Source organism: Cyprinodon tularosa, unplaced genomic scaffold (assembly GCF_016077235.1).
Source record: "Cyprinodon tularosa strain WSP-4 unplaced genomic scaffold, ASM1607723v1 ctg42, whole genome shotgun sequence".
Lineage (NCBI taxonomy): Eukaryota > Metazoa > Chordata > Actinopteri > Cyprinodontiformes > Cyprinodontidae > Cyprinodon > Cyprinodon tularosa.
The window spans coordinates 950233-967019 of record NW_024039141.1 but is presented as its reverse complement, the minus strand read 5'-3'; the positions used below and the strand labels follow the sequence as shown (position 1 = coordinate 967019).

General features: G+C 35.1%; 1 protein-coding gene across 1 annotated transcript; it reads left to right on the top strand.

Moving 5' to 3' along the window:
• Window positions 1–6267: 6267 nt before the first annotated feature.
• Window positions 6268–16561, top strand: LOC119792432 (Down syndrome cell adhesion molecule homolog). Its single transcript, XM_038299050.1, has 14 exons — window positions 6268–6427; window positions 6505–6843; window positions 7013–7141; window positions 7377–7544; window positions 7842–7912; window positions 8957–9203; window positions 9290–9373; window positions 9487–9588; window positions 9760–9903; window positions 10009–10170; window positions 10408–10460; window positions 11665–11767; window positions 11849–11879; window positions 15783–16561. Exons 1-14 carry the CDS (start codon window positions 6379–6381, stop codon window positions 15838–15840), a joined length of 1740 nt encoding a protein of 579 aa, XP_038154978.1. The 5' UTR covers window positions 6268–6378; the 3' UTR covers window positions 15841–16561.
• The last annotated feature ends 226 nt before the right edge of the window (window positions 16562–16787 follow it).

The window sequence follows — 16787 nt, the reverse complement described above, 5'->3', positions numbered from 1 at the left end:
GATTTAATCATCTAAAGTCTGGGGGAGCCAGTCTCTACCAATCATGATAACAGAGCCTACTTCATCACTAAGTAGTAGTCTATAATAGGATGTGGGAAAGCAGTACTGTGTAAATTAAAAAAGACTATAAGGCTGAAATTGCATTACCTTCAGAGACTATGCAGATGAGCTTTCATACATTTAGAAACCAGTCAGTAATTATTTTTGGTGACTATTTGTGATGGAGGTGTTTAAACTTGGTTAATGAGAAAACATTTTAAGAATTCAGTTTTTAAAATGCAACAAGCACCTTCATTATTCTACACAATTAATATATGCAAATATAAAACATAAAAAAATAGATTTTAATGTGCAGATAGATACTTTAGGTTAGATACTGTTAGTCTGTGTTCCGATGTTGATTGATCTTTATTTAACTTTATTCTATAACCAGTTATACTTTGTATGAATTACGATCAGCTCTCAGAGCAGCATTGTTACACGTAAACAAGCATTCTATTACAGAGAGTTACATATAAGAAAGCATCAACCTTTACACCGTAGATTGGATGATTTTATCATAAATGTGCCCCCATGATTTAAAGAATAGAGGAAATGAATATGGCAACCTCTATCTAGCCTTACTCCTTTAAGCTTTTTTATACATGAAATGCTTCCTCAAATAATTTTCATTTTTCCAGCAGGTCTATGTTTGCAGCTTTACTGAACTCGAAAAGGGGAATTACAGAACATAGTGGTTCAAAACAAAGAATAGAAAGCAATCATAGAATAGAAGGATCAAAAGAGTGGGTTACTCTTCAGGTGTCATACTCCTACTTTCAACTAATGCATTCTTATCTTTATATTAGTTATCTAATGTTCAATCAAAATTCACCTTAATCAGCGTAATTTCTTCCTTTAGCAGAATCACTATAATTCACAAAATCAATTTTCCAATCATATACATGATATTGATGCAGATGGTGAGAATAACCTGAATTTCTGAAGCAAACTTCATTCCACAGTAATAGAGTTCCTTCTGTTACATTAAGGTTTTCCTTAACCTTATTTTCCATTTTATAATTTTTTATAGTAACTTTTTCCATTGATCCACCTTTACTTCCCACTGAGGGAGAATAAAGGACATAACAGCTACAGAAGGGTGTTGCTACCATAGAGTTTATGCATGCATAGCCCTATATGTCCCTACTTTGTCCTGTTGGTGACCTATCCCAGGTGTACCCTGTTTCTTGCCCCATGAAACTGAACTCCTCCCTGACCTAACAAGGACAACTTGGTAAAGGCAACGGATGGATTAATATCAATTGAGGATTTTCTATGAGGAGAGCCCACCTGCCCCCAATTTGTGCACCAATTTTGCATCATATCAATTTATTTTCCACAGAACCGAATCTTTCTATATCAATGGCTTGCAACATGAGTTTAAACTGGTTTTCCTTTTCTCCTACACTGTTTTCATTTTGATCACTGCTGCACTTTATAAAAGGAAAGGTTAATTTCACTGCTAAGCTGCTCATACACTATATGCATCGAAATGTTGTTTTGTATTCACTCTGTGTATACAAAATGAAACTAAAGTTTGTCCAAGTCAAAGTCTAACTCAGCCACATTATGGTTCTGTGGTTTGTTTCAGGGTCTGAGGTGGCTTAACAATGAAGTCTGTCTAAGTCTATGCTTGTAAATCTGTTTGAATAAAATCATTAAATAAGATTGATCAATTAATGTTAACAGTCGGATTGCCTGTGACTGTTCTAGTTAAACAGTTCAAATGAAACATCATTAGTTCAACTTTTTTATTTTCTTTAGTCCAACTGTTTTTAATATTCTTTTTTGTTTCTGCATAATTTTATTTTATTTATTTTTTTCCTACTGGCTTTGATTCTGTTTTATTTTCCTATATTTTAATCATGTAGAGCACTTTGCATTGTCTTTGTACTGAATTGTGCTATACAAATAAATTTGCCTTGCCTTGCCTAATGAATACAGTCATGAACTGAAAGATATAGATGTCCTAAATAAAGATGAGTTATGAAAAAAGTGAAACAACCTCATTACTCTTTACTTTATAAACCTTAACCTGATCTGACAGCAGTGTAACTAATACTTTTCTTCTTGAGTCGGCTTTCATAGGCAAGCTGAAATATTTGATATGGGTTTACTCCATGGGCTTTTTGGTTGGGCTAGTGATTCACGTCATTTAGGCTCATATAGGTCTTGAATCTGCTGACCTTTGCAGTGAGACGTTTAAAAGCATATGATGCACCAAAGCAGACGTAAGGAGTAAATTAGACTAAAATACAAAAAAATATGTTTTATTTAAACTTGTGTTTTTAGTAAAAAAATAACACCTTTTCTACAAAGCCAGCTCTCTACTCAGACATTGCTCTCACAATTCATCTTACAGCCAGATCTACCAGTTGTAACGTAAGGAAGAATCAATCCTGTTCAAGGAAGAATTGTAACATAGAATCTTTATAAAATTAAATTCATGCCTATCAAATTATTTTATTACATAACTAGAAAGACGGCTGGTATGAGGACAGTTTTATTGAGCAAAATTCAATGATACTTTGTCCTAAAAGCATTTGATTAAACCACATTGCTAAGGCTTTCATGTCATACTTCTAGAGGCTGTCGACATTTTAAATTTGCATGTTTATTTGCTCTTCAGATACGCTGTCATGCAGTTACCTGTTTTTTCAGGTACATTAGTGTTTTAAAAAAAAAAAACTTTGAGGCGTTGATGCAAATTACAGGGGATATTATGAAATATTTGACTTTTTAAAGTGTATGTGTCACTTTGATGCGTTTCCTTTCTGAAGAACAAGTGTATAAAGAGATCAGTATGTTGCTTTTCTATAAGTTTAATGTCTATTTTATTTTTCAAATCAAATATTCTTTTGACCATTTGGGAATTCAATAATAATATAATGCAATACTTCTTACATAAAGCAGAAAATAGTACAGATTTTTTAAAGCCAGCATAAAGCCATTATCAAGGCTTTTATTTTCATTATTGATAAAAATGATGACATTTTGGCCTTTTTCCAACTATTTACCGACATGGTTTTGATTTACCAAATTTCACAGAAATAAGCTTCAGTCTTTCTGTTTCCCTTTCAGTTCGTTTTTTCCATATTTTCAACATCAGCATGTTCTACCTTCCCCTGTCATGTCAGGCTGTTCAGGATTTCTCTCACCCACTTGCCTTTTACCTGGTCCGATTAAGGTTAAAGCAATCTTTTTATTTTGCAGACATTTATCTAAATGTTATAAATGAGCCCAGCCAGATTTTTCCATGAACTAGTTAAGTGAATCTCTAGTTGAAGCTAGAAAATAGGGTGATAGCAGGAAGACCCTTAAACGCCAAAGACTTGAAAGTTCAAACCTCATGATATCATTATTCCTATTAGAATCTTTATTAAGTAAAAAATGATTTGTATATATTAATTTACACTGCAAGGATTTCCTGAATATTGAGAACAGATGGATGGATTATTGTTTCATTAATTGCATTTCAGGTTTATGTTTTCATCAGGAAGCAGATACATGAAGCAAGATATTTCTTTATCCCTTAATCCCAAACCATCTGTCAGCCTCAATAATAAGTTATCGGAGAATAGAATATCTTGCAAGTTTAAATGTAAAAGTAGTTTTTAAATGGTGCATTTGTTCTGGAACTTTAATTTGTTTGTGTTCACATTGCAACTGAAACTAAGGTTAATTTGCTTTTGCTGCTGTAAATATTTTGAGATATATCAAACTACTCCATTCTCATGCTTAATAAGGAGTAGCTAGAGGGGAAGTTCTCTATGGGTTACAAAACACCCAAAGAGAACCAAATGTTTGGTCAGCAGTACAAACTACATGCAAGAGTCCATGGCTTAGGGTAAACCAGACTTTCTATTTTCACTTGAGTCAAAGAGTACACATCCAGTTCAACATTTTCTTTCTTCCCATATGTTAATTATCAAACCACAGATCCAACCACCATTTACCCCTAAACAATCCATGTTTTTTTCTTTTTCTTTGAATGTTTATTGCTCTGATATAATAATCATAAACAAACCAAACAGAGAAAGCCAAATAGATCCTAGGGATGTGCAAGACTGATGTCTTAGCAAAACTAAGATCGCAAGCTTTGCAGCTTGTGTTACTGATGGGGAGCAAGGACCTCTGTAACCTCTCCTGTTTAAAGTGGCATTGATTAAGAAAGAAATAGGAGAAAAAATCTAACGTCATTACTAAATTAAGGAAATATTTAATAAATAAAGTAGTATTTATATCCTCAAATAAAGAAAAAGATGAACTGAATTCTTAAAGTATTTGGAAAAATTTCCTTTTAAACCATTTGACATAAATCAAATATTTTGATTATATTTCCTCAGGTTTTTCACAATAGTTTACTGTAATGCTGCCAAATTCCTCCTGACAGAACTGGGAAAAAAAAAAAGCTTAACAGATTTTCTGTGAAACAATCACTGTCTCCATCCCAATTTGCAACTATCTTGGCAGCAAGTTTATTTTCTGAAACAGACATTTGTGTCCAGGCTTTTTCTTCTTGGCTGGTTTCTCAAACTTCAGCCTTGATATTGTAATCCTTAGACTAAAGTCACACAGAGTTATTCAAGACAGAAAATAAGGCAAATGTTTTTAAAAACTCTGATTTTGAAGAAAGAGGCCTAAATAACTTTCTAATAATCCTGGTATTTTGCAAATAGACAGTATTTCTTTTGATTTAATTTTGTATTTTTTTGTTTTTTAAACTCTGTGGATATTTTTAAAGTTTGGATTAGTCACTTCAGTTAAGATAATTATCAATGATGATGTGTGAGTTCATTGCACCTTAAAATTAGCTGCCTGTTGCATGTTTGAACTGATGTTTCCCACAATAGTTTATCTGATTAGGACAGTTCCTCTGTCTGGAAATACAGTTATAATCTTAATTCTGTACGTTTCATTCTGGCAAAGATTTGGGAATGGAATGAGAGCGGTGTCCTTCAGCTAAGAACAAACTGTAATATTTTGATAAGGCTGGAGCCTTGGATGTCTACTCATCTGCAACTTGTACAATGTAAAATGTGATGATGTGGCAGACTGGAGATGTATAAAATGCTTCTAAACTGTTCATCAGGGCCATTTCCCAAGAAGTGAGCCCGGGGATCTGCACTGGAAAAAAAAATCGAAATCTAGATGAGTAATTTTTTTTTAAAATAACTCCATTTGTTTTTCAATTGAGGAAGTAAAAGATACATTTTGCCAATGGAGCAAGACAATTACCATTTAAAATAAGAAAAAAACAATTGCATTGTCTTATTATAATTGCATATTAACGAATGATCTTATTTTAAGAGTAAAAATACTAATTCCTTTGGCAACCATCTCGTTTACCTACTCAGATTAAGGGTAAATATACTAAATCCAAGAAAATTTTACTTATTTCTAGATCGTTTTTCCAGTGTTCTTTCTTGAATTCTAAGCAACTTCTCTGATCTGAGTAAGATTACAATTTCTATCAAAATCTGTTGTCATGTCTCATTGTTATTTATTACATATAAGTTATTCAATGTTATTTATATATTTCATTTGTCCTGAGTGATCTCTTTTCAGGAAAAAGAACCAGATAGAGAAAGCTTAAAGGTGTAGACACAGAGAGCTGATCTTTAACACTTCATTACAAAGCATGATCTGCACACTAAATGTTGGAATATTAGCTGCTCTATGGTGGTGGGCTTTAAGTAAATTTGGAAGGGTACTGCATTGTAGTAACTTAACATAGTTGAGCTAAAGGGAACTTAAAGAAAAAACAACTTGATAAAATGATGCAATTTGATTTAATAAACATGATGTATAAAAATCAGACCCATGTTTATGTTCTGTGTTTCTGAGGTTCAGGCATTTTTATTTTATTTTTATATCTTTATCCAAACTCATCACTAGTACTGTTATCATTTCCTGCATTCTTGTTCATTATTGTTTGTTTTGTTGGTTAGTTGGTATAAGAGGTATATACAAAACTATCAGGTTTTTTTTATACATTTTGGCAAAAAATAAAGTTAAAATAGAAACACATGGCTAAACGTAAGAAAACACAATTGTTACTCTGAGAACCCTGAAACTCTTCTGTCTATTCATCAGCATGATTTTTTTTTTCTTTTTTTCTTTTCAGAGAGGGAACCAAAACCACAGGAAAGGAAACAGGTTTTTTCTCCATTCCTCTTTTGCCACCAAAAGTTGTTAGTGTGAGCATATCAAGGAAAACATCATGTGATTGGGAAACACTTCAGGGCTGAGAGCATTCTGTGGTCAGGTCAAAGCTGCCCGACAGATGAACTAATCAGTCACTTGGAGAAGAGCTGTGAGAGGATCCAGTTAAGGATGAGGTTAATCAACTTGTGCTTCTGTCTTCTCTTCTGCCTGAACACAGGTAAGGGCCATACAATTTTATATTTTATTTAATGACACTAAAGTGGACTTTTCTGAAATCTTTTCTTACCTTTTCAGGTGATGTATCTGCAAACCCCATAACAGCCACAGTGGGAACAGATGTCACTCTAAAATGCAAATATGACTCTAAACATTACGGCAGGCTGCCTTTCTGCTGGGGCAGAGGCAGTATACCTAACAGTGGCTGTGGAAATGAGGTGATCAAGTCCGACGGGACAACGGTGCTCAGCAGGCGTTCAGAACGTTACACTCTTCTGGGTGACCTTGGCATGGGGGAGGCTTTTCTGACCATCACACAGGTTCAAGAGAGTGACTCCGGCATATACGGCTGTCGTATAGACATACCAGGCTGGTTCAATGATCAGAAACATGAGATTACTCTCAAAGTAAATCCAGGTACTTCTAACTCTAACAAAGTTATACTAAAAGATTTAAACATTTTTAATACTGCATGCTGGATATTTTAAAACTTCTGAAGAATTCACAGTATATTTTATTAATCAAAACAGTGTTTAAATTTGGCAGCTTGGTAACTGGTTCAGGGCTGCTTTTCTAACTGTTTTAGGAAAGCCTTTTCCTATAAAGGTGGAAATGAGAGAGGTGAGGGAACGGACGGTTATTGTACGCTGGACTCCTGCTTTTGATGGCGGCAGTCCTGTTACCAGCTACACGGTGGATTTGAAATTTAAATATGGTAAGAACAAGAAAAACCTGTGGTAATTGCTTCAGGTATGGAAACTTAAAAGTTCACAATACAACAATAATGTTGAATTAACCCTTTATATGTTTTAGTTTATTTCTGAGGGGAAAAATGTTTTTATAACCTTCCAAAGTGGTTCTATTGAAAAGAATAAAGATATTCAAATATTCTTTATTCTGAATAAAGAAAGAGGAATGTGATTTCCTATCTTTGCATTTCTTTGCAACAGCATCTTGGGATACAGCTATAAGAACTGAAGTATCACACGCCTCCCTGACTCAGGTGACTTTGGTCGACTTGTGTCCTGCCAAGACCTACAACCTTCGCATGTTTGTGGTCAACAGTGTGGGGATGAGTGAAGCCAGCAATATTCTGGTATTCACAACAAAGGAGGCAGGTTAATACGTTTCCAACATATTTATGTGAGACTAAAATAAAGTTCATTCCACCAAAGTTAAAAAACAATCCACTGGACTTGGTTTCCAAGTTTGAAGACGTTTCGCTTCCCATCCAGGAAGCTTTTTAAATTCAAAATGTCAAATTAGCGTTGAGTTCAAGGTTTATATATTTGGAGTGGATTGTTTTTTAACTTTTTTGGAATGACTATGACCTAGATTACTGAGAATCTTCACTGGCATATCAAATAAAGCTCAGACTTAAAGGCAGTGTTTCTAACACTTTGACATTTTTGCAGCACCTGAGGGTCCACCAAATGATATACAGCTAGAAGCCATCAGTTCTAACATCATTAAAGCTACATGGAAGGTAAACTCACAAACTTTGAATGCACATGAATTTTCTAAGAATGGTTTAACACCATGAACCAGAGTTTATTAACAGTGAATGATATATACGTATATATATATATATATATATATATATATATATATATATATATATATATATATATATATATATATATATATATATATATATATATATATATATATATATATATATATATATATATATACGTATATATATATATATATATATATATATACGTATATATATATATATATATATATATATATATATACGTATATATATATATATATATATATATATATATATATATATATATATATATATATGTGACATGGTTTTACAGAAAGTTTATGATGTATAATTTACCTTAATTGAAAATGTGTTAAATTGATCATTTTATTTTGTTCAGTTTATTTATATCGTCGTCTTTGCTTATGTTGTTTTTAGCCAAAGTTTATTGTTTTATACTACTAATTATAATATTACTGAAGCAAAATTAATATAAGAAAATTGTTCTAGGAAAATCTATCCTGGTAACTGTCAAAACTCATCTGGCCTTTGAATTACCAGTCTAACACACACACAAACACACCCACACACACACACACACACACACAAATCAGAGAGCAAATTAGAAGTTACATAAATGAAAAAGTAAAATCTCTATTCATGTCTACTGTCCCTGTAAACCCTTTAGTTGGTCTGTTTTTCTTCAGATGACTTCTGCACAATAACATCTTCAATATAATTTTCAAGTTTCCATGTTTGGGGTTTGATTAGCATTTGAGAAATTAGTATAAAAATGGGAACATAAGGTGATTTGAAAATCAATTTGCTTAATGGAAAATATATTCTATCTTTGCTTTTAGTGAAATAACATTTTTATTGTGTAAACAATTTTTAAAAGGGAAAAAAAATCGAAACAGTTACTGTTTGCAATCCGGATATCATGCAATATAAAAGGATAGTTAGATATGAAGTTCCCAACACAGGCTGGAACATTCACCTCATCACCTGTGCTGTGCTTGTTTTTCTGTTTAGCCTCCCAAGGCTGATCTCCAAAATGGTGTTCTACGCAATTATATTATCAGCTACAAGGAGTACGACCATGTGGCCAAAGTATTTCTAAAGGCAAAGCAGCTTAGCTTGACGGCTACAGGTGCAGAACAAAGCACCTTTCTGACTAACCTGAAGCCTTCAACTCAGTACAGTGTTCAAGTTCAGGCCAAAACAAGTGCAGGACTAGGACCTGTTTCAACGGCACGTTTCTGCACCACTCTAGAGGAAGGTAAGCTGGAAAAATTTTATTTCATTACAGTATTTTAAAGATTAATTGAATGTTTGATTCGTATTCTTTTATTCTTTTTTTTAAAGTTAAAGCAACCACAGCAGCCAATACTCTGTTATCTAGTACTACTGCTTCTACAAAACAGATGCAGTATACAAGTCTTAGTGATGGTATGTAACATAAAACCACTACAAGTATGCTTTTCTACAAAATACATAAGGTTGAATATATAAAAAAAAAGCAAAGAATTTAAAATGAAATAAATTTTCTGCTGTGTTTCAAGTCCACACAACTCCAACTTCAGCTGGGATTGAGTCCACATCCACGGTTATGGAACAAACATCTTGGAGCAAACATCTTTTGGAACAAACAAGCTTCATGACAGGTGTGATTTATTTTGCATCTTTAAGTTGTTATATTGTGTCCTATTAAAGAAAATTCACTATTTACTGCTTAAGGATTTTTTTCATCATGATAGCATTCAGCAAATGTTATAGAATAATTGTAAATGAGACATAAATGCAAAAAACAATTTTTTTTTAACCGAATATCCTAGCTGTGGTGCTTGGAGTGCCTCCGGATCCACCTGTAATTGTGTTGGAGGAGGTGAAAGGAAAAACATTTTCACTTTTCTGGACTCCTCGATTTGAGGGCGACAGCCCCATTACTGGTTTCTTCCTGCAATATAAAGACACAAATGGTGAGAAACGAGTCCGTATATTTAACACTGCTGACAAGCTGAGCTTTAAATTAGCTTTTAAATATTATTTTTTTTTTCTTAAACATTTTTTTTTTTCATTCACAGCTTCCTGGGACAAAGACCGATTAGTAGATTTTGGACCCGATTGGACAACGGCCACGATTTTAGAGAACACTCCTTCAACATACAACATCCGCATGTTTGCGAAAAACAGTCATGGCATGAGTAATGCCAGCAATGTTCTCACTGTAACCATTGAAGAAACAGGTGATGTTTCCTTATCTTCCTCATCCATCCATCTATCTGTCTTTCTTCCGTCCATCATTCCATGTGTCTTTATTAGCTAAAACCTTTATTTTTTATCAAAACGCTATTGCAGTTCCTGAAATTGCAATTTTCATATCCATGTTTTTTTATGTTGTTTCTGTTTAATAAGCAGCTTTTTAAAAAAGAAAGTTATATAAGTTCCTTTTTTTATTTCTCATGGTGGTGTGGACTTTGCAGGTCAGCAAAAGAGCAGTGTCATTGCCACCATGTCAACTATTAATGACGATTCTGTAAGTATTATGCAACTACTGGTAACAATAAAATAATGTTTACTAGAGGAGAGAGAAAATCATTAAACTATTTTAAAAATAAAATGTTATTTTGGCTTTAGGCTTAACTTCTTTGTCCACCTTTAATTTTCTCACAGCTTTGCTTAATTCTTACAGAAAGAAAATGTGAACACTTCTTCCAGCCTTCTTAAAGGAATAGTACACCCAAAACATGATTAGCCTTCATTTTCTACTCACCCCCATGCTGAACAACACTCTGGAGTACTTTTTTGATATCTCAAATGCAAATGCTGAAATTCAAATAATGGAGGTCTATGGCGCCCGAGGCAGAAAGGTCCATAAAAGTCCACAAAAAACGTGTCAATATTCCTCCATACTGCTCGTCCAATGTATTCCAAGTGTCCTGAGTGGGTAGCGTCCATAATTTACTCGAAACGAAGTCATTTAGAATGTTTTTAGAGCATAAACAGTAGTGTATAGGATTTCCTGAAAGCGCGCACCTGCGCGTTCACAACGCTACGGAAGCCGGCAGACCAAACCAGATGAAAGTGCGCATTCAGTGTCTGCTCTGCCAATAATGCAAGCATAGAAGAAGAAATGTGCTGTTTACCTGTGCAAAGAAAGAAACAACGAAAGAAAAATGTCTGAGGACTTCAGTGTTGAGGAAGAGCATGAGTTCTTTGCCGAACTGAATGCACACTTTCATCTGGTTTGGTCTGGCTTGGTTTCCGTAGCGTCGTGAACGCGCTTTCAGGAAATCCTATACACTACTGTTTATGCTCTAAAAACATTCTAAATAACTTCGTTTCTAGTAAATTCTGGATGCTACCCACTCAGGACACTTGGAATACATTGGACGAGCAGTATGGAGGAATATTGACACGTTTTTTGTGGACTTTTATGGACCTTTCTGCCTCGGGCGCCATAGACCTCCATTATTTGAATGTCAGCAGACAGCAAGAAGCCTCCCAGATCTCCAGATACATTTGAGATATCAAAAAAGTACTCCAGAGTGTTGTTCAGTATGGGGGTGAGTAGAAAATGAAGGCTAATCATGTTTTGGGTGTACTATTCCTTTAACTTCTTCTTAAATATGATCATCTAGGATTTCAGATTGTTGATTTAATATCAGGTCTTGCTGCTGAGCTATTTTCTCAATCATTTGTCTTTGTGAATAAATATAATTCTATATCTTTTCTGACAGGCGATTGCCGGCCAAAACAGTGGTGTTCACATAGCTGCCATCATTGTGCCAGTTGTAGTGGTGCTATTGGTTGGTGCCATTATAATTGGTTTGCTACTTCAACGTGAGTTTTCTCTCCTTATTCCATTTTGTATTGACCAAACAAATCTCTTTCTCTACTTTGATCCTTGCTCTCTCTTCACAGGTATAAAACAGAGGAAAGGTAGCCTTAATGTGTAAGTGTTTGATTTCATCTATCACAGTTGAAATACTGAAAAGGAGATTTTGTTGAGTTGTCTGCAAAAATGGTTTCAACTGCATGATATAGGTGGGTTAATAAGCTCAATATGGAGACACAAAAAAGAGAAAGTTTTACCAAACAAATGAGCTAAAGGCTAGTTTATAGGAGGCTTTGTACCATGGCAGTTTGGTGTTCTCTTTATCTTTTAAATCTCAATCTCTGAAGTTATTATTAGAGGGAGCTCCCTTACATGTAGTGGATACATATCAGATCACACTGAGGTTTTATAAAAGCAAATAAATATTCAGATCTTTGCAAAACAAAAATGCTGTTAGGAAAGACACTCCCTAGTAATGACAGACACTCTTTCCTCTTTAACAAGACATTGATCTTTTTTTGTTTTTTACTATTTTCTAATTCAAACAACATTTGCATTGTAACTCTTCTCAAAAACATGTTGAGGCTTCTAACAATGTTAATCTGCCTCACTACACATGACTTTGTGATTTGGCAGCAAGCCCTTTATTTGTGCTACTGTATTGTAAAAAATACCATCTCTATTGTTCCCCATTTATTGTTTTTGCATTTAAGGAACTTGTTACCTAAAGTGTCAGGGTGCTGTTGTGTTACAAAAATGATATCTCAGGATAATATCATAATTACATGACTATCTTTTTAAAATCAATTCTACATCTGGCATCAAATATCATTTTAAGCTTTTAGATAGCTTTTTGGGTGCTTGTATAAACACTGCATCATTTTTTTCTGCTTGTGCAGAAGTAAACAATATTAGTAGTTGTTTTCTTCCAGCTGCCACTAGGTGACTGGAGGTTAATGCAAAGTAAGGCAACATTTAGCCAGATGTTTGCAATCTTTAGAATGGCCTGGTTTATATGTTTAATTATTTCCTAACCCCTTAGGTGTCTTCAACTAACAGCATAGTAGAAGAGAGTCTGCTTCTATTTAGCAGGACTTATAAATGAATATAAGACTTTTTGCATGAAGCACCCCTTCAAGTATCTATTTTGCTGAAAGTATCTCTTCATTAGGTGAACTGAGACAAAACCGTCTGCAGACCTTTACAATAGAACCCTAAGCAAACATTTTCTCCACTATAAAAACCAACATTAAATTAAATGTATATTATCTGCTTTAGGCTTGTCCCGATCCGATCCATGTATCGGATCGGGACGCCGATATTGGCAAAAAAATGCGTATCGGCAAAGCATGTAAAATGCCGATCCAGACTGCCGATCCAGTTTTTAAAGAAAAATCCGGTCCGTATTTTCCAGTTTTGCCGATTGAAATTATCCATTCCACTATTTTGCGCCAGTGTTCCCCTGTTTTGCATTTTTATTAAAACTTACCGTAATACTTGCACCTTTAACTGTTTACGGTTTTACTGCTCACTGTGCAATTTCAGATTGCTATTCGTAATTTTGTCCAGTTTGTGTTTATCTCTTAATAAACAGGTAAGTTTGTTGTTACCAAGCATTGTGTTTTATTTAATCTCATCTAATTCAGCTGGCTAGATGTTATCAAGAGTACTAAAACCCTTTTCAACATGAGTCTTACAACTAAGGCTAAATACTTTAACTTAAACTTAAATACATGCTCGGATAGGCTGGTATCGGCCAGTATCGGTATCGGATCGGAAGTCCAAAAACAATATCGGTATCGGATCGGAAGTGCAAAAACCTGGATCGGGACATCTCTAATCTGCTTACAGAAAACGAAAAATCCACCTACAATCGTACTTTTTATATGTAATCATATGTCAATAGAATAATGATAATAATGAAATATGTGATGATTTTGCACATTATAATGATAATGTTTCCAGCTTAAACATCTTTAAGTTTAAAGTTCTGGCTGTAAATCAGCAAAAACGGGTTACAGTTTTTCTAGCTCTCAGGTTTAACAATTTATTCCCTTTGCAAATTTAATGGAATATAACATACAATATGTCTCCTATCCTAGAGGGAGGAAACATCTCCAGCTTTTAAACAGTAAATGCATAAGCCGTACATTTTGCATAGATTTGGATTAGACATTTATTTCCTTACAATTAACAAATTTGGTTATGAAATACTTTTGTTTTCTTTTGTCTGCTACTTGAACTATTTTTTTTTTTTTGGTCAAAAAACAGAATAATTTAAACATATGTGCAAAGATACACTATATTGCCAAAAGTATTTGCTCACCCATCCAAATTATTGGAATCAGGTGTTCCAATCACTTCCATGGCCACAGGTGTATAAATTCAAGCACCTAGGCATGCAGACTGTTTTTACAAACATTTGTGAAAGAATGGGTCGCTCTCAGGAGCTCAGTGAATTCCAGCGTGGAACTGTGATAGGATGCCACCTGTGCAACAAATCCAGTCGTGAAATTTCCTCGCTCCTAAATATTCCACAGTCAACTGTCAGCTGTATTATAAGAAAATGGAAGTGTTTGGGAACGACAGCAACTCAGCCATGAAGTGGTAGGCCACGTAAACTGACGGAGCGGGGTCAGCGGATGCTGACGCGCATAGTGCGAAGAGGTCGCCAACTTTCTGCAGAGTCAATCACTACAGACCTCCAAACTTCATGTGGCCTTCAGATTAGCTCAAGAACAGTGCGCAGAGAGCTTCATGGAATGGGTTTCCATGGTCGAGCAGCTGCATCCAAGCCATACATCACCAAGTGCAATGCAAAGCGTCGGATGCGGTGGTGTAAAGCACGCCGCCACTGGACTCTAGAGCAGTGGAGACGCGTTCTCTGGAGTGACGAATCGCGCTTCTCCATCTGGCAATCTGATGGACGGGTCTGGGTTTGGCGGTTGCCAGGAGAACGGTACTTGTCTGACTGCATTGTGCCAAGTGTAAAGTTTGTTGGAGGGGGGATTATGGTGTGGGGTTGTTTTTCAGGAGCTGGGCTTGGCCCCTTAGTTCCAGTGAAAGGAACTCTGAATGCTTCAGCATCCCAAGACATTTTGGACAATTCCATGCTCCCAACTTTGTGGGAACAGTTTGGAGCTGGCCCCTTCCTCTTCCAACATGACTGTGCACCAGTGCACAAAGCAAGGTCCATAAAGACATGGATGACAGAGTCTGGTGTGGATGAACTTGACTGGCCTGCACAGAGTCCTGACCTCAACCCGATAGAACACCTTTGGGATGAATTAGAGCGGAGACTGAGAGCCAGGCCTTCTCGTCCAACATCAGTGTGCGACCTCACAAATGCGCTTCTGGAAGAATGGTCAAAAATTCCCATAAACACACTCCTAAACCTTGTGGACAGCCTTCCCAGAAGAGTTGAAGCTGTTCTAGCTGCAAAGGGTGGACCGACGTCATATTGAACCCTATGGATTAGGAACGGGATGTCACTTAAGCTCATATGTGAGTCAAGGCAGGTGAGCAAATACTTTTGGCAATATAGTGTATGTGGGAAAAAATCTTATGTTTATATTCCTCCAATATAAGCAGTTGGTACAAACCTTATTTGCTAATTCATGCACGGTATTGTTTTTCCTTCAGATAGTTACCCTGACTTCCATTTTATAGCACACATATAATATTAGATCATCTTGTTTGGATCACATTCTTCAGTGCAAACAACTATATACTCCTCTATAAAAACATTTACAGTAATGGGAGAAAGAATGAAATAAATTTTTGAGATCAGGGTTGTTTCAAGATGGTAAAAATCTGCTGTGAACCTTTACTGTAACTGCTAACTCTGTTGTTTGGTTAGCCTGCCTCTATCTCCAACCGGAAAGCACTGTTATCTGCTTTTAGACAAGAGCTGATTGCAGATAACAACTGCTCTGAATCCGACCTCTTAAAACCCAAATGATCTCTTTAAGATATCAACACATTTAGCCCAACTAAACATTTTCTCTGTATTGTTTGCAGGTGGCTGAAAAATGGGGCAATTCATTACAAAGGATCAGATTCCCTAGAAGAACTGTGAACTTTGTTTCTCTGCAATCAACTTTTAAATACCATAAACAACAGAGTAGTTTATATCAATTAGCTATACTAAAAGCTATATTATAAAAAATCCTTTTTAACTGAGAAAAGATTTGCTAACAAGTAAACATTCTTGTGTGTTTGAGTCAAACTAACCACAGAAAAGTTAAAGCTTCTACTGTACAACTATTTTGTTTTAAAAATTGTTATTTTTTTTAAGTGATGGTACCACATATCTGCTTAAGTTGGTTTGATTTTTTTTTTTTTAACCAAGAAACCTTTTTGTTGTTTGTTTATTCAAATGTAAATCAGCCTCCACAATTTAGCAATTTGCTATCAACTTTAAGCTTTTTTCCACTGACATCTCAGGTCAGCTCACAACTTGGCACATTTTTCCCACTATATGTGAAATCACAAAGTTCACAAAACATATGGTGCTAATGCTAATAATGTTATGTTAGCACAAACACTCAATCCAGTTCAAAAGGTTAGACTGATGGGAAATCTCTATGAACCAGGCTACTGCTGGCGTTGCCTTGTTATGAGTCAAATTTGAGAGAATGTTTGGAAATCATTGTTTTGACTGTGTTACTAAGGTTCAGATATTCAGCTGGATGTTAAAAATGTATCAGTTCTACAAAAATGTATTGTTTGTACAAATTTTCACAGTATTCATCTGTGAAACAGATAAAATAAAACTGAAATAATTTGGATCACTGAAATCTTGACTTTATGTTGTTAATGAAATAAAATGTTTCATGTTTTTGCTTCATGGGGACTCCTCATCAGCCACAGTACATTATGTGACGAGGCCGCACTGTTTCCACAGGAGTTGCTGAAGATTCTCGACACTCAGGACAACACCATCTTAACACCAGACTACAATGTATCGCAGTCGTTCAGAAACCATTGTCGGACTATGCTTTTAACAATTATATGGTTTGTTTT